Raw genomic sequence first — 18,597 nt, 5'->3', positions numbered from 1 at the left:
TTTGCTTTTATGCCACTGACTGGAGAGCAGAGTCATGTGGCTACACACGCGCTAGTATGCTTTTAAGGGGGAAGTGTTAACAGGATTAAAAAACCGAAATAACCGACATGGGAAAATTACGTCGGTTAGAGGTTATGAATTTCAGTTTTGATTATTTTTCGATCGTCCAGCCCTACTGAGACTTGTCATGGCACTTGTATACTTTTGTCTCACTGTGTCTGATTGCTTCTATTTTTCTCATTTGTAAGTCGCTTTGGTTAAAAGCGTCTGCTAAATGATTACATGTAAAACTGTAAAATGTGTACTGAGAGACTGTGCAGCAGAACTCACTGATGTCTTCACAGACTTTTTGAACATCTCACTTAGTCAGACTGTTGCTCCCACATGCCCCCCAAGGATGTGTGCTGAGCCCCCTCCTCTTCACTCTGCTGACCCACGACTGCACACCATGACAGAACTCCAACCTCTTCATTAAGTTGGTGGATGACACGACTGTGGTGGGTCTCATTAGCAACAAAGATGAGACAAACTACAGGAGCAAGGTGAGCCGTCTGGCCGGGTGGTGCAGTGACAACAATCTCTCTCTGAACACGGAGAAGACAAAGGAGATTGTTGTTGACTTCAGGAGAGTGCACACTCAGCATTTTCCTCTGACCATCAATGGTGCGACTGTGGAGAAAGTGAGCATCACCAAGTTCCTGAGTATGCACATCACAGAGGGCCTCTCCTGGACTGACAACACTGCAGCACTAGCCAAGAAATCACTCATCAGAGGCACCACCGAGAGCATCCTGATTAGCTGCATCACTGTGTGGTATAGCACCTGCAATACGTCCTACCGGAAGACTCTGCAATGCATAGTGAGAGCAGCTGAGAAGATCATTGGTGTCTCTCTCCCCTCCCCCCCAGGACATTTATGGAACCCGTCTCACCTGCAAAGCCCTCTGCATTGCAGGTGATCCCACTCACCCGTCACACAGCTTCTTCAGTCTGCAGCAATCAGGGAGGAGACTGCGGAGTCTCCAGGCCAGGACCATTAGACTGAAGGACAGCTTCATCCATCAGGCTGTCAGGAAGCTGAACTCACTACCAAACTTGACCCCCCCCCCCCTTCCCTCTTCTGCCCCAGGCACCACAGAACTATGAACTATGTTTTTTTGCACAAAAAATATTTTTTAAATATTTTTATCTGCACTGTTTGATAACTTCACTGGTTTGCACTCTATCTGCCATGTGCCTTGCACTGCTTTATTTAACTTTATTTTTATTATATGTCTTTTTTACATGTCCATATTGTATAGTTGTATCTTATATTTTATATTTGATCTAGACTTTTAGGCTCTACTGTTAGTGTTATCTGTATGCACCGATGGTCTGGGAGTAATGCAATGTCGATTCTCTGTATGTATGTACTGTACATGTGGAAGATTTGACAATAAAGCAGACTTGACTAATCCTCTAATTTTTCGTCAAGGTTTTGTGGGCTTTTGGGGTCCTCAGCGTGCTCAAAAACTCATGAAAATTGGCATACACATTGAACTCTGCAGCCATTACATCCGGACAAATAAATCTTTTTAATATCTCGAACATTTTAACCTTGGTGAGGCAATGAATTGATTTTGATCAAATTTTATGGTTTTGTTCGTTGTATGATGCAGATCGCATAGATGTGACTATTTTACGAGTCAAAGTTATGGCGCCACCAACTGGCAGCAGGAAGTGTGTCATTTTAAAAATGCTTTGCGTTCACCATCTTAGTTTTACTTGATTTGCTTCAAACTTCATCAGAATAGTGACAAAACATGGCCAATCTAAAACTGTTGAGGGGACATTGATATCTAATGTATTGTAAAGCGCCACCATTTTCCAGAACTGCAACTTTCCTGGAGTCTCCAGAATTAAAAGGTGTCAGATTATGAGAGATTTTGCTTAGGTAAAAAATCTTAAAAAATACACCTCAATTAGAATAGCATATTGAACTACTGTGAGATACTATATAGTAAGACTAATTTTTATAGGCTTTATGGACAGATAGGTTTTGAGTGACTTTTGAAGGACCAGCACCACATCCTCTTGTACCACTGTTTCCGGAATCTGGCAGTAAGTTTTAGGAGCTAATTTCTATTCCATCTCCTATCTTTTCTAGTCTTGCAGAATTGACTAGAAATTAATCTTCAAATTAATTCTTAATTCTTTTGCAGTTAACGGGTGTCTTTTCTTCTCCACCGTTTTTTTTTTTGTGTGTGGGGGGGTGGGGAGGTGGGGGGGGGGGTTGACCCTGCTGTCCAAGTGAGCATTTAATTTTTTGTCCAGTGGTCATGTCTTAACTTTGCAAATTTGGATTTAATATTTTTTTTAATTTTCAGTTTGAGTTAAACCTCTTTTTTTGACTCATTTAATCTGTAAAATAAAGAATTCTGCCCAATAATTCTAAACACCTGAATATAAGGAGTTTTTCACTTGCAGCCTTTGTGGACAATTATATATCACTCATTAAGATTGATTTGGACCAAGAATGGTTTGGAATTGGTAAAATGTGCTTGGAAAAAAATATTAAGAATATCAACATGCCTAATAATTATGCAGGCGGTGTACATCAATAAAGGTTTTGGTAACACTTTATAATAAGGTCTTATTTGTTAAAGGAATGCCACTTTCTGTAAAACCCTCTGCTGTTTTTAAAGTTATGTCACAAATGACAACCAGAAAGACTGAAAAATTCTGCATGGCAGTGACAGGGTTAAAAACAAGCACACTGTGTCATATACTGTATGCAGAAAAACAGCATCTAACTTTATGAAGATTTTGGCACTCCGAACATGGCTTTGCTCTCTGGAGTGACACTGATAAACTCACTCACAAGCAGTGATGGGGAGTAACTAGTTACATGTAACGGCGTTACGTAATTTAATTACTAAATTAATGTAACTGTAATCAGTTACAGTTACTAAGAAAAAATGAGTAATTAAATTAGTTACTTTTGAAAATTTTGACGATTACAAAGGGGATTACATTTGAATATTTACACATCCTCATACATCTTATTTCTTTCCCAAATTGCACTAAGACATATGGCCCATAATCTCCGCGACGCGGAAAACACAGTCTGGTTCGTAGAATCTAGTCAGAAAAACGGAATTCAGCCTAACGCGGACGGAATATGCCACATTTTGGAAGAATAAATCAAAAGTAGGTCAGTACACTTGAATCAAAACGCGATATGGGAGTGTCTGTGAATATTGGGCTAAGCCGCAAAAATGACAATCTATGAATCCAATACTTTTTTGCGTGTCTGTGGAAACCTGGCGCTGACTGGCCATCGGGAGAACCAGAACAATTCCCGGTCGCCTGGCAGATTTGGCCCGCTATTTTAATATTGTTATTGTATAATTGCACGCAGAACGTACTAAAGCGATTATTTCCGAATCCCTCATTCGATAATTAAATCTAATTAAATCACAATTTAGTCGCTCTCCGCATCTCTGCCGAACGGTTTAGATCAGACTCCAAGTAATCAATACGAGAGAGAGAGAGAATAGAGTGGACTGTGGAAGCGCACAGCTGGAGCAGAGAAGCGACACTTCTGTTCAGGGTTTCAAGTGCAGGTCAGTTTTATCTGTAAATATGCTATTGTAGTTTTGACTTTGTTTACTTAGTCAAGCAGCAGCAGCACATTGCTCACACTCACTCAAAATACTGTATAAACGACATCATTAATATCTATTGTAATGTTACAGTAGTAATTTAGCAGACAAATAATCATATTTTATCATAGGTTTAGGGGGAGCTAATGCACACAAATACACAACCCTTAGGAAAATTAATGTAGCCTATGGTATGGCACTAACCATAGTTTAGTGAAAAAAAATATAGAAATGTCCGCAACACTGCTTCTAACTCCCATGTTTAGCAGTGTTGCGGACATAATTAATTTTTCACTTCAGTAGTTTCTTTTGTCCTACACCTGCCAGAAGGTGGGATGTGCACACAATTAGTTATTTAACACTAACCGCGGAGTTTAACCATGGAATTTAAGTATAATACCATATTTAAATACAAGTGGTAATTAATTTGCCAAAAAAACAAAAATGCACTTACAACACGGTAAAAGTCAAATAAAAATCTTCAGTATTAAAGTCATGAGAGGATGGATGGATAATAATTTAAAACTCTAAATTATATTGCATGTCCCCAACCTAAGGATTTAAATCTTTTTCATGTCAGGTCCATACACAAAATAGGGTTGTCCATGTTTCAGAATGTGTTGTGGGTGTATGAGTGTGAGATTTCCCAGCCTAATTTTTGAACACAAACATAATCTCTAGAACTGCTGTGAGTCACTTCATGAGCATTTTACTTATCTTGAGAAACTATCATCATACAAAGAGACAGCAGTTTCAAAAAGACCCCAACGTTTCAGGAGTTTAGTACAGAAAATAGGACACATGCTTATTAGATAACTGTGTTTGAGTTGATGTATATGCTTGTATTTTTTTATTAACCATTTTTTCCCCAAACCATTGTTAGATTACAGTGTTTCCTGTATGCAAAGATTTGATTTCAAAAACAGTATCTATAAACTATTTCTTTAGATTTTAAATCTGCATTGAACTTCAGATCAATCTCAAAGTAAAATGCAGTACTAAAGTCTAATTGTGTGTTGGATGTGTTCAAATGTGATCATCTTAATTCAAGTGATGAAGGATGGTGAAAGTCTGACAGTCTTGAGCACTACTTTAAGGTTAAACCTGCATGGTGTAAATGTTTGAAAATGATTTACAGTTGCCAAAAAACATTCATTAGAAACTTAGAAAAGTAATCAAAAGTACTCAAAAGTAATTAGTTACATTACTTTATTAAAGTAATTAAAAAGGTTACACTACTATTACATTTTAAATAGGGTAACTTGTAATCTGTAACCTATTACATTTCCAAAGTAACCTTCCCAACACTGCTCACAAGGTCCTGAACATTAATGTGACCAAAAATGTCTATGTGGACATGTAGTAATCCCATACGAGTCAACCTCTTCTGAGTGACAGAGTTACGGAGCCAAGTTTTCAGACAGAGAAGCATGGAGAAGGATCTATCGGAAGAAGCAGTAGAAACAGGTAAAAAAAAAAAAAAAACACAACTGGAGCAGCTTCTCCACCTACTTAAAGAGTCCTCTTGTTTGTGGCTGAAGGTTGGACATATAAAAGTCCAAGTTCCTGGACTGTGCGGAGTGTTTCTTTTTTGGTGAGGTCCCCCAGCATCCTTAAGGCCCGTTCACACCAAGCACGATAACTATAAAGATAACGATAAAGATATAGTTCTAAAAATCGTTCTCAATATTAAAGAATAGCAGAGTCCACACTTCAACTATAACGATAAAGGCATAGAGAAATGGTATCGTTGGAATCATTTTCAGAACTATTTTTTTCCAGCTGATGAACAATACAAACATTGGCATCCAATCAGAATCCATACTGCTATAACAAGCTCGAGGATTTGTATTAATAGTCATCCCAGTTTGGTCTAACCTGCGTTTGATTTCTGATGTCACTACCTTTACGAAAATTAACCATGGTTTTACTACAAATAAAACCAAAAAACCATGGTTACTATAGTCAAACCATGGTAACCAAAAATTAACCATGGTTTTCCTAAATTAACCATAGTTTAACCATGGTATTAGTAGTAAATCTGTGGTTATACAAATGGTAAAAAACCATGGGTTACAGTTTTACTATAATAAAACCATGGTTATTTTTCGTAAGGGTAGATCAAGACATCCATTCAAAGCTATGCAGACACCTTCAGTCTTAGAAATACTGTAAGACTTGGCAACACTGGAAGGTCCTGGCATATTGCAGGCTGGATTTTTGCAGAAAGTTCAGTGAATCTGAAAATGCACACTCTGGAAAAACTGCTACATATAACGACTTCCTACTTGGGGACCTTGTTATAAATGTAGCGGAGTATGAAATATGATATTTGTCTTTCAAATGTAATGAAGTAGCAAGTTTCAGGAAAAAATAGTACAGATACTCAAAAAGTGTATTTAAGTACTCAAGTAAATGTACTTTGTTAATGTCCACCTCTGTCTTTGAGTGTATGTATGCCCTGGAGCGCATCAGAAACACTTGCTTGTGCACTCTGCAGACTTCTTGCTATGGCCTCGCAAGGCCCAAAGATTGCCTCACAGCTCAATGCAAACTGAGATATCATCTTATAAAATTCTGTCAGTTTAGTGCCTACAAAATGGCTGGTAAGGGGCTATAACAAGCTTCTTCTCGGGTCCGTTACATCACAAACCCAGATAAACCTCGCCCCCCCGTGAACATACAACAAAGGGGCCGAGGCCCTTTTTCTGTTGCTTTAGAGAAGAGGGAGAAAAAACTAGGGGTGCATGTAAAAATCTGTGCATATTTGAATCGCGATTTTTGTCTTCTAATAATTCTAATGGATTCACAAGTTTCAAAACAAATGTTCTAAAGCAGCGGTTCTCAATCCTGTTTCTCGCGTCACCCTGCTCTGCATCTCTCTCTCTCTCATTCAGATTGTCAGATCAGCTCCAAAAAAAAGTGTTTCATTTGTACACTTATTTTCAAAAAGCAATGAGAAGTGTTATACATGGACGCGTGTACGGTTGCTGTGCTGTAATTAAAGCTTTAATCAGAATAAAACCGTATATTAAAAGCTAACAGAAGTAGTAGTGTGTATGAGTACAAAGTATGAGACAACAACAAACAGACATACCATTAAGAGCCATGCTTGCACAGGTTCTGCACGATCCTCTTCATTAATATTCTCTGCATCTCAATCGGCCTTAAATTGATAAGCAATATAGAGGATGTCATTGTTTACAATACATGCGGAGCACTTTCTGAGCTTGAGAGTGGCGGAATGTTCAGACGAGCTCGAGGTGGTTTAGCTAATCACAACACACTGAGCCAGCTTACCAGTCTCAGCCCATCGCTTATTTCTGAGGGAGTGGCTTAATAATAACTGGAAATAAATCAAGGCATTTGTCAGAAAAGGGACAGATCAGTGTGGAATACATGTATTTAACCTGCAGGTAAATTATGTGAAAAATTATGCGTTTAAAAAAACAAACAAAAAACGAAACAAAAACAAAGCATGAACAAGTCAGACTGCACCCCATAATCACAATCAATCCTAGAAAAAAAACAGTAAACCACCCCTTTCAAATTTTTAGGGTTTTTGAAAAACTCAGAAATTCTCTTTTGCAACATGCTTAAATTCACACTGCATTTTGTGTGTGTAACTGAAATTATGTCCCTCAAGGAAACCTTAATGTTACGTGTTGTTATCTTGATATGATTTGAATAACTCAAAACTCAAACATAATCAAATCTATTTTCATAGGCAAATCCCAAATATTCCAGTATATATATATATATATATTTCAAAAGTTAAACAGTTGCCCACAGAAAAAATAAAATAAAATAAAATAAAAAAAGAGAAAAAAAAACGGAGTTAGCAGCTCCATCTTCTGCTTGAAGAATTGGGTTTAGCTGAAGAAGGGACGATGTTAGCAGACTGGACAGCAGGACCAACAATGACAGGGCCGGTGGTGGTGGAGCTGGACACAGAGTTGTGGTGGCAGTTGAATCATGCATGCTCGTCCTTGAAACTTTGATATTTTTAGGGTTTTTTTAATCAGCAACAACAAATCTGGTATATTGTAATACTTTAATTTTTACATCTGCCATTTTTTGTGCTGATGTGCGTCCCTGTGTGTGCTCTTATGTATACTCTTATATAACAAAAACAAATAAAAATACTGTGCCATGGACTTTAAACCAGATTTTAGTTGGTCAATGGCACAGTATATTTCAGTTGCCTCAAAATAGCAATGTGCCAACAATGTGCCTGAACACACCTCGATTTCAGGGTGCAAATGCATTTGCTATTTAAACAACATGGTGCAGGATGTGAAAATAATAACTGTGTAGGGCTGAAATTACCAAAAAATACTTACGTTGTGCCTGGCGCCCCATTGTGCCACATGTACTGTATGATAGAGTCATATATGTCTTACTAACAAGAAACTATGCTTCTAACCACAGGTTGAGAGCTGGTTCCTACCACGTAAGTTTGCTATGTTGTTTCCGAATGTTCTTGTAATTATGGTTTTAGGAAACACAAAATTGTTGAACTGTGTTGGTAATGACGGAACTTGCGACCATAGTTGGCTAAAGATGCTTTTGGGAAATGCACCCCAACATGGTGGTTCATACCCTCGGGCTATTGCATTCGCAACAGCAGTTGGAACTCTGAAGCGGCCGATAGCGACATCTTTATTTGTGGAATTTACCAACGTCAACAACTGGTGAATGAAGCATGCTGTGATAGGAGCTTTTTGTTGTGTGTTGTGGGTAGTTCTAGGAACTATTTAAAGTGTCCTCCACTGTGAAAGCCTTATTAATAAATAGATACAAAAAACTTTGATATTGAACATAATGCAATGTCATGTCATGGATCACTACTCTCCAGACACACAAAATTAGACTAATCTCACCAATGTTCATATTCAGATCAAATAATTAAATGACAATTAATAATAATAATGATAATAATAATAATAATAATAATAATAATAATAATAATAATAATAATAATAATAAAGTATTCAGATTAGATTCTGTGCCATCTATGATCAAGAGAAAAAAAATAGGGTGATGGGGGCATATTACCCTGTTTTAGCCTATTGTTAATCTTAATCTCCTGAACTGTTGGCTGGTGAAAAATTAAATGTGATATTCTTATCAAAATTGATTCTGTAATACAGTTAAGTGAGAAGTGTTTCTGTACAAGAACCTTTCTTTGTTCTTGGTCTTAACACATTTATTACTAAGAAGGACAAAGGCTCAAATGAATATAAGACAGTGAAGAGAAAAGTGATAGTGTGTTTAAAAATGTAAAAGTGAGAGAAGATGGGAGAGACAGAGAGGAAATGATGCGAGGGTAGAGGGCAGTGAGCGGGATTCAATGCCATCTGACAGGTCCAGCTGGGTGACTGGCTACCCCAGAGCCCTGCAAACCAGGCAATATGGCGCCCAATTACCGATGCCCATGTGACCATTGCATGGCATCATCAGAAACCACATAGCCCACTACTCCCCCAACCCCCTCCCCCAACTACATGCCATCTGTGCAGAAAAGCAACAACCACAAATCACTCATATGTACTCAAGATATAAACACACACTAAACATTGTGCTATAAACACAGAATTATGCAAGGTAAAGCATACTATGGTATTTTAAAGGGAACATTGTACTTTTCTATAATCAATATTTGCATTGCAACACTGAGCACTCACATTTTAACAGAAAGTATAAGTATGACATTTTAATGTGAATGTAAGCATTTAAATTAATTTTCATAAAAGTACATTCCTAGTAGGCTATGCTAAAAATTCTTAAGATCTTGCATCTTTTTATCCTCTGCTCTGCATTCATTTTCTCTGCAGTGCCATTCTGCCACAGTGAACAGATGCTGTGGAATTTTGATAAGCTATGCCAATCTGTGCCAGCCTGCAGGACAGGCACTGCTGGGGTGTGGCTGGCATGCAAAAATTGGTACAATGAACACAGTTACTGTACATCACCCACATTTGATTTAAAAGTGGAGTTTAAAAATGAGAAATAAAAGTTAAAGGTTTTTGCTTAAGTTGTACACCAAATACATTCCATACTTTACCCCAAATCTGTCTCAGAAATAGGCTTCAATTCATTTTCATGGATGTGTCCTGAAATCCAAATATATTAATATGACAGACAATTAATATGACAAAATAAATTTAATAATTATATGTTATCTTAAATTTGATTAATCCAACACAATTCATGTTATTAAATATTTAAGTAATGTTAACTGCAATGTTATATTATAGATTTTAGCTGATTAGGTGCTGTTTTAGCTTAACACTTTTGATGAATGTTATTTTTACTTTTGTCATTTCATCTGAATATCAACATTTGGGAGGTTTAGTCAGTCAAAACTGTTTTGGGTGGCATGCTGTTACTAGTGTTATTATTTTTAAATTTAAAATGCTTATTCTAATTATTAGTGCTATTATATAATATTTTGTTGAATGAAATGTACATTCCATTTAGATATTTTAGTTTTTATTTTAAAACAAAAGTAAAGTAGGCCTAAGTTAAATCTGTTTTCACATTGTGTGCTATAACAACAATTTCAAATATTTCTGTTCATTTCCCATAATACATTGGTTGATCATTTATCTTTGTTGCAATTTCGTTTTATATTTAAATTTTTATACTTCACTTTAAATATTGTTTCTCGTCACATCTCATTTAACTATGCTACATTATTGTTAGTTTAAAATGTATGAGATTAATTAATATACAGTTTTGCGTGCCTGTTCCAACTGTATCGCAGTGCAGTCTCGATAGTTAGGCTTTGCGGTTTCAGGTGCTAGCATATAGTTAAACCATTCTTGCCTGTAAAATATGAAGTAATGAACAGATGCTGCCGAATTAAGAAAGAAACACCGTCTCCACCCAACAACACAGTTTTGGCCAGGCTTGGCACACGGCACAGCTGGCATCGCTGTGGTGGGCTGCCCCGCTGGCCCTGCGCACTGACGTTAAGACATTTAGCAAATTGGCAAGCGCATGTCTCCTGAGTCTCAGGCCTCCGTGCCAGCCCGTGGCCTCTGGACGCCGCTTAAGATAACCTCGGCTGTGGTCGAGTTTAAGGAAGGATAGCCTTTTGTCTCCTTGTTGGCTTTTACCTTCCGAGCTTAAAACATACACTTTGGAATCACAACAGAAATAAGATCATTCTGGGATGAACAGTACAACCTGATTTCGGGCGGAACCATGAAGAAAAAAAGAAGAAAAAAGGGAAAGAAAAAAAATCTTTAAAAAGGGTTTTGTTGTCTGATCATTTTTTATTATTATTATTTTGACCCGTACAGTTCTTTAGAAACGTTGCGCTATTGTTTTCAAGGAACCTAGAAAAGCTGTACTTTCCCTCTGCAGATAGATGACACATGGAAACAAAAGACTGTTTTTAAAAATCTAATGCAACACAAAGAATTTTACATTTGTTAAAACTGAATTTGACAGCAGCCGCACACACACACACACACACACACACACACACAATAAATCCCTCATTTAAAAACTCACTTATATATCATATGCATATGCCTAACTATTCTTATATATTCTTAATTAACCTTATTTCAATGATAATTATCTTACATGAAAGTAGTCCTATGGAAACAAAACTAATGACACAGAGATTTAACGAATGTAACATTTACTATCTCACTCAAACTATTTGCGCACTTAAATTGCTTTGATTGGTGTATTCGTGAAAAAAACAATACATATAAATATTTATATAATTTATATAATCTCCAACGCAATTTCGAACGAATAATAAAAACATTCGCTCCGATTGCACATAAAATCTGTTTTCATTAAAAATGATAATGAAAAGAACATGTTCATGCTATCTTAATTCCTTCCGCGGGATAATTAATGTAGAAAGTGTCACAAAGTAAAATGCATTCACGAATTAGTTCATTTATTTATAAAGTGAAAAGTTCATGGTGTACTCCAACTTGCTTAGAAACAGAATTAATAATAATAATAATAATAATAATAATGTTTCGCAGACTAGAAAATAGGACGTAGAAGTCCTGTAATTATGCAAAAATATATCCATGAATGTATGTTAATATGTCCATATAATCATATTTTGAATGCTTGTGTGTGTGTGTTCTCTATGCATGCATATCCATATGCATGCATAGAGAGTGTGTGTGTGTGGTGAGATTTTATCTTTAATATCTTTTTATCTTTAATATCTACAAATAATGATACGTCCTATTTTAATTCGTCCTTCAACCGCTTTGCATTTTATCTTACAGGCACTATTGTAATATATTTAAGTTATACAATTATATAACTACATAATTAGACGGATTGTGATATTTTGAAATTGCAGCTGTCGACTTCAAAAATACATTAGAATACCTCTTTGTGATAAGAAAAAAAGTTTACAGTTTCATTCATATGATTTTTTTTTATTTATTTATTTTTATTATTATTATTGGTTTTTTTTTTTGTTTTTTTGTTTTTTTTTTCGATTTCATTATTTGTGAAACTTTACTGGGTGTAGAGCTACTCATGAACTTGTTTATTCTTGAATTAGTTGGTATTTTAAAAAAAATAATAAAATCTGCCTGACCAATTCCCAATGGGAAATTAAAACCCCAGTTGATTCTGGAACATTATGCGTCTTTATTTATTTGATCATGAAACTTCATTTAACAATCTGGTTTATTTCACTTTTTTGTCTTGAGTTATTACATAATATATTTATTATGGTTCAAACATAATCTTTTAGTGGTTGGATTCATTCAATTATTTTATACATATTTTGTCCATTAGTGTTCATTATGGAATTATTATAAGGTTTTGAACGTGGAAATGTCTTTTTCTTTTCCATGTCTTTTTTTTATTTATTTAATTTTTTCATTAACACGGAAAAATCAACAAGCTAATTGTGGAAAAAGGTGTTGAGTTCCTCATATGCAGGCGCTCGATCGTGGTGCACATGTACATCATGAAACGTTGGAAGGCTCTCTGAGTGAGCGCTGCGAGTTCCTGATGGGCCATAAGCAAGACCATGAGCAGCGGAGGAACGTGAGCCATGCAGATTGGTGTAATGCACCGAATATTGATAACCTCTTTCCGCGTCTGGTGACAGTGACTCCTGTTGTCTTAAAGCAAAGTTACCATTTACAGACACTGGAGGGCTGTGGCGACTCTCATAATCTGGACTGTTGTATTCTGGTGACGTGTCTTCGGTGTACAGAGCCTCATAGGCCGAAAAGAAAGAGTTATTTCGGAGGTTATGTGCACTGGATCCTGACTGACAGTCTGTGCTTGATAGACGGGAGCACTGGTATGGATATGCATGCATAGAGAATGACGGGTTAGGCACGTGAAAGCGCGGTCCCTCTTGACATTGTTCCGTTAGAAAATTCCTTGAGTTAATTTGGAGGCACCCAGCCACCAGATTGGTCGTGGGTTGGGAGAGGCCTTTGCACAGTGTCTGTACATACGAAACCACATCTGGTCTCTTCCCATTGCGCAAGATTTCTGAAAGCGCCCAAATGTAGTTCTTTGCTAACCTTAGAGTTTCAATTTTGGAGAGTTTCTGAGTTTTTGAATAGCATGGTACAACCTTGCGTAGATTGTCCAATGCTGAATTTAGATCGTGCATGCGCGTGCGCTCTCTGGCGTTCGCTTTTTGGCGGCGAACTTTCGTGCGCTCTAACCTAGCCGGTGTCATTTTGCGTTTTTTTGGCCCACGTTTTTTGGGCATGTCTTCGTCCCCATCATCTCCACAATCATCTTCATCAACATCCTCATCATCGTCCTCCTCCCCTCCAATTTCCGACTGAGCCCGGCTGCTCCCGTCTTTCACATCGCCCTCTTCCAAGTCCTCGTCGCCTAGGCGACAGCGCTCCTGCCCCTCTTCCTTGATTTTGTAGTCCTCGCTCCCGCTGTCATCCACCCAGCCCCCGAACTTCTGCATGTTCGGAAGCAGTGAAGGTTCGTTGAATAATCTAGTCAACATGGCAGCGACACTGAAACATAAAAAACGTTTTAATTATTAAAATCTGCTGTCCAAACTGTGTAGCTACAGCAAAAATGTGGTTTGAAATAATAATGACCTCAGCGAAATGTAAAGCTAACGTTCTCTGCCATTAGAGAAATAAATAAGAATTGTTTAAAATGTAGTTTTTACTGTTACCTGATGAAAATAACTATTTTAAAAACAAAGACAAAAAATGTCATTGGTGTGCGGTTTAGTAAAATCACGATGTCATAATTTTCATAAAGAGAGTATCTTGGGAGACGACTAATATAAAATAGTACATTAATTCAGGAAAATAGACAGCGGGTACCCCCTTCACCCTTTAATTCTTCATTCTGGCGGAATTCCAGTAAATTATTTTAAACACCGATAACATAAAAGGAAGAAAAAACCAAAGAAGAGCTGTAACAGTAAAGTCAGTCTAATATTTAATTGTAATACGAATTTATTTATGACCACAGTAGACAATTCCCGGCTTCCTCTTGATGAGGGTGGGATCCCTGAAATGCAACCCATGAATGGGTTCTAAAACTACTCACGCTCTAACTCCTGTCCCCTCCTTTCCATTCTCATCTTGTTAGATAACTGTAGTGTAAATTAAAAAAAAAACTAAGATAATTAGATAATTTTACTGGAAGTATAAACATCAATAATACAATTTTTATGCAAGATCTTTTAAAATGTATTATACTATATAAGCTATTGTTATGTGACATTTATTGGTAGCAATGCCTGCATTCAGTTAAAATATGGACGTTAACAGTACTCACTGATACCGCCCCCCCCCCCCATTTTTTTATTTTAATAATTATTTTAATCATTATTAGTAGCTTGATATAAATCATCTCAGCAAATATCGTTGAAAAATGTAACAAAGAGGCAACTAAACAGATTTACCAGTTGAAAATGTTTTTAAATGGTTTAAATATTTTCTCTCTTGCACAACATAATAATACGACACAACACTACCCGCTAATCAGTCTCATAAATGTTTTATGAAATATGTCTGAATACTCAGAATTCGCGTATTACTGTAGCCATTTTGATATAACATCTGTTCTGATTGAGTCAACCCAAATTTTCGTTCTCATATGTAGGCTAACATACGGCTGCTTTATTTATAACTTATGATAGGTAGGCTTTAGAAAAAAATAAAAATAAATAATAATAATAATTATATATATATATATATATATATATATATATATATATATATATATATATATATATATATATATATATTATATATAACAGCACAGGTGAATAATAAAAATCTTAAATAGAAAAACGCATAACAAATTAATTAAACCACCATCAGTTGACACATCTTCTTTTAAATAATTATTAGAATTGGTTATGATTATATATTATATATTCTGTCGCGTTCGAAAAACTCACCTTGTGTATGGTGCTCTACGGGTGAGGGTGTTTACGTCTAAACCATCTTCATGCTAGCTACCTACTACACTAAGAAGAAGAATAATAAGAAAAGCTCAATTGTCTGTGATCCGGTACGAGTTACCCTTTCTCCAGACTGCAGAGAAGCGGTGTGGCATTCCTATCAGGCAGCGTACATACCTGCTCTGATGCCAGGCCATATGGTGGGCACGTCACTGGCAGGAGCCATCACATGAGAGCGGGTGATTGACACGCGCTCGCATTCGTAGAGATTGCCTTCCCAAGGGAAGAGGAGCCCGCCATCTGTCGCTGCTGCTGCTCACGTACCTCACTAAAGTGTACACGCTTGCATAGAAACTACACCTACAAAGTGCACACAGATATTCTCAGATACACATGGGGTAAGGGGATTTGGTGAATCGGAATGTTGAAAACACAGTTTAATTGTTTATCACAACTTATTTATGTACAATTACAAACCACGTATGTGTTTACGTCGTGTGTGTGTGCATGTTGTTTATCGTTGTCTTTTTTTTTTTAATTGAACATGGCAATCTATTTTAAACCATAAATACAAGTGATTTTTAAATAGCAGCCTACTTATAATCTTGTATGTTCCATATTTAGTTTCCAAAATGTTATGTTGTTGCAAGTTTGTTTGTGTGTGGGTGTGTAATATGTATCTCTCAAAATGGGGCAGACCAAAGTGAAATGCTGGTGCTGAAAAGCTCAGGTAAAAGTAGCTTAAAAATTTATAGGCAGATGGCAAAATTTGCCTCGTCGTTGGCAGTTCCGAATGTACACAGCAGCGTTATCAAAAACAAGCTTGTTCTGCTGTGAGTAATGCGGGCCAAAGGGACAGGCAGGAGAAGGAAAGGACAGGAATTTAATCGGTAAGGAGCTTGTTAACAGGGGCTTGCATGGATGGGAAACGGAGGAATCTATCCTGTTCTAATGTGTGTGTGTGCGCCATGAGTGTAGAATACATAAACACCTTTTAATAAAACGAAATTTTATCCCTTGGGCTTTTTTGGCCAAGTCAAGTGTGTTCACAGAGGTTTCAATGGGCCAATGCAAATAAATATAGATTTTAATATTGCCTGACGCTTTGTTCTTATCCAAAACAATGTGATGGGATAGGCTATTCACACACCATTTTTTATTTTGTGAGTTTGCAAAATATTCAAATACTTAACTTTCAGTATTAAATATACCATGTGCGCATGAAGTACTCTATAGTACTCTTTACTCAAAAAACACACAGTCTATTTGTTTCCTTTTCCCTTTCTGCAGCCTCTCATATAGACTATTGCATGTAGTAATGTGACTGATTTAATGTGTTGTTTCTTTTTTTTGACCGTAACAAGCAGACTAAAAGTTAAAAATAGTTGGATACCAATTTATTTGCTATGCTCAGTTATGTAAAAGAATGCTAGACATAGCATATAATTGCTTTTATATTGACTTGTATGAGATAGCCTATAGTGATGGGAAGTTCGATTCTTTTCCGCGAACCGGTTCTTTCGGACAGTTCGATTCAATAAACCGGTTGAAAAAACCAGTTCAGCGGTTCTTTTACGCTCGACGTAATGACATCATTAGCTATGACGTCATGGCGTCACGTCTATCAAACATTCAAAAATATAAAGTCAGTAATCAACTTTAGTCAGTTAAAAACCTCATAATCATGAAACGTTTACAATTAGGTTTTTCAACAACGCACCCAAATACAGTAACAGCAATAATGTGCATACGAGGATTTAAGTCTTGAAGATATAAAGTAAATAAATTAGGTGTCATCAGCGCAGAAACCATGATCCACTTACTATACATAATCCATCGCGATGTATTTGTTATTAAATGAATTTACGTTTCGCCAGATTGCCCTTCTTTCAAGCCTTCGGTTTACCCGCGCTCATAACATTAGCACAGAATCAGTTCAGAATCAATCACCAAAAGAATCAGTTCGGTTCAGACGCGCAGTGGGTCAGTCGGCTTTACGCTGAATCACGCATGCGCAGTATCATCAGCTCCTCGGTTCTCGAATCGGACGCATCCGAAAGAAACGGTTTTCAGTTCAGTGTACTGATGATCCGAAAACCGATGCAACCGGTTCTTGACTCGAGAACGAGAATCGCTCTAACCGGCACGTGCTGCAGTTCAGTATCATCAGCTGCTCTACTCGTGTCCATGTTCTGTTTACTACAAACTCAATTTGTGAATGTGTCATCATTAACTATAAATACAGTACAGATATTTCATAAATCATCCCTTATTAAACATAGAGTCTTAAATATTGTCCAACTTCCATGAAAACCCCTTTTGGCCTATACATTATCTACAATATACAGATTAGAAACATTCATCTTAAAAAAAAATAAAAATAAAGAAAAGCAAAATAAAATAGTTATTTTATCATACTTTCCAATTTTAACAAAATACTTAAAAAATGACACGCATGCGCAGTATCATCAGTTCATCGGTTTTCAAATCGGACGTGTCCGAAAGAAACGTTCGGTGATCTGAAAACCGATGCAACCAGTTCTTGACTCGAGAACGAGAGCTGCTCCAGCAGTGGGCGTGTTCGTTCGTCATCTGGCTCGGCTCTGTGTTCATCTTCAGTTCGGTCTTCACAGCAGTTCAGTCAGTCAGTGTACTGTTTGAGTAAATTAATTACTCCAGGATATTGTTTTATTCTAACTCAGAGGGAGTGTCAGTCACGGTAAAAAAGTTAACAGCTTAAGTAATTTGTGGATTAATGCTTATTGGAGACGCGAACCGTTTCAAACGATTCAATTCGATTTGGTGAACTGGTTCAACTGGTTCACTAAGAAAAACCGGTTAAATTGAACGATTTGTTCACGAATCGGACATCACTTATAGCCTAACCTAAAAGAACGACTTGTGGATTGATGTGAATGCCAACAAATGGGAATAGTGCTCAGAATGCTTGAGGATTAAATTATGTTTTATTAACAAGGTTCGGGAGGAGCGCGTCAGATACCTAATCAACACCGGTGGACCTCAATCAGGTAATCAATACCACAGTATAAATACCGCTAACTTACCTCTATCCACTCCGGGCTTCGTTGCGGCCACTGCTGTCTGCTCAGCCAGCCACGCGCTCTCTGTGACGCCACGGCCTGACCTTGCCTCCACCCTCTACCGGCATCACTTCCAATTTTCCCCATCATCCGCTTATCTTCGGTCGTGCCTACAATTCCTCCAATCGGGAAGTTGAACGTATTTAAGTCTGAGACAAACCCTGATTAATTCTGATGCTCAGTCCTCGCAAAGGTAAACAAGCGGATCTGTATGATAAGTTATTTGTCTCCCAGCAATTAGCCAACCCCACTCCTAAATCCATAACAGCAGGCCAATATATTGAGCAAAGATCGCAAGGCCCCAAACTCGCCTCGCTCCATTGCCCCACATCGCACAAGACCCAGCTGTCCCTAAGCACTGGGTCGCAGTGGCAGGCTTCCAACGAGCCTCACCGTATCAAAGCCCCACTGGCTTCCCTCACCGTATCAAAGCCCCACT

General features: G+C 37.3%; 1 protein-coding gene and 1 long non-coding RNA gene across 3 annotated transcripts in view; one reads left to right on the top strand and one right to left on the bottom strand.

Annotated features, from left to right (window-relative positions):
* The window catches only part of LOC132122096 (uncharacterized), a 780,856-nt gene that overhangs the window by 508,933 nt on the left and 253,326 nt on the right, over positions 1 to 18,597 (top strand). The gene's annotated exons all lie outside the window — the stretch shown is intronic.
* On the bottom strand, positions 12,267 to 15,374 carry LOC132122093 (neurogenic differentiation factor 2-like). Of its 2 annotated transcripts, none has more exons than XM_059531977.1 (2): positions 15,055 to 15,374; positions 12,267 to 13,645 (listed from the first exon to the last, which is right to left on the bottom strand). In XM_059531977.1, exon 2 carries the CDS (start codon positions 13,633 to 13,635, stop codon positions 12,550 to 12,552), a length of 1,086 nt encoding a protein of 361 aa, XP_059387960.1. In that variant the 5' UTR covers positions 13,636 to 13,645; positions 15,055 to 15,374; the 3' UTR covers positions 12,267 to 12,549. The 2 variants fall into 2 exon arrangements, with proteins under 2 accessions (XP_059387960.1, XP_059387962.1); XM_059531979.1 differs by having other exon boundaries at positions 15,231 to 15,322.

This window comes from Carassius carassius, chromosome 40 (assembly GCF_963082965.1).
Source record: "Carassius carassius chromosome 40, fCarCar2.1, whole genome shotgun sequence".
Lineage (NCBI taxonomy): Eukaryota > Metazoa > Chordata > Actinopteri > Cypriniformes > Cyprinidae > Carassius > Carassius carassius.
The sequence above is the reverse complement of the archived record's forward strand: the minus strand, read 5'-3'. Positions and strand labels throughout refer to the sequence as shown.

Excerpts from the sequence above, each read along its gene's own strand:
- LOC132122093 (XM_059531979.1), bottom strand. The coding sequence starts at position 15,283 with ATGGCTCCTGCCAGTGACGTGCCCACCATATGGCCTGGCATCAGAGCA. Across the intron at positions 13,646-15,230 it reads CCTGGCATCAGAGCAGGTAT|TGTCGCTGCCATGTTGACTA; the intron begins GTACGCTGCCTG and ends TTTATGTTTCAG.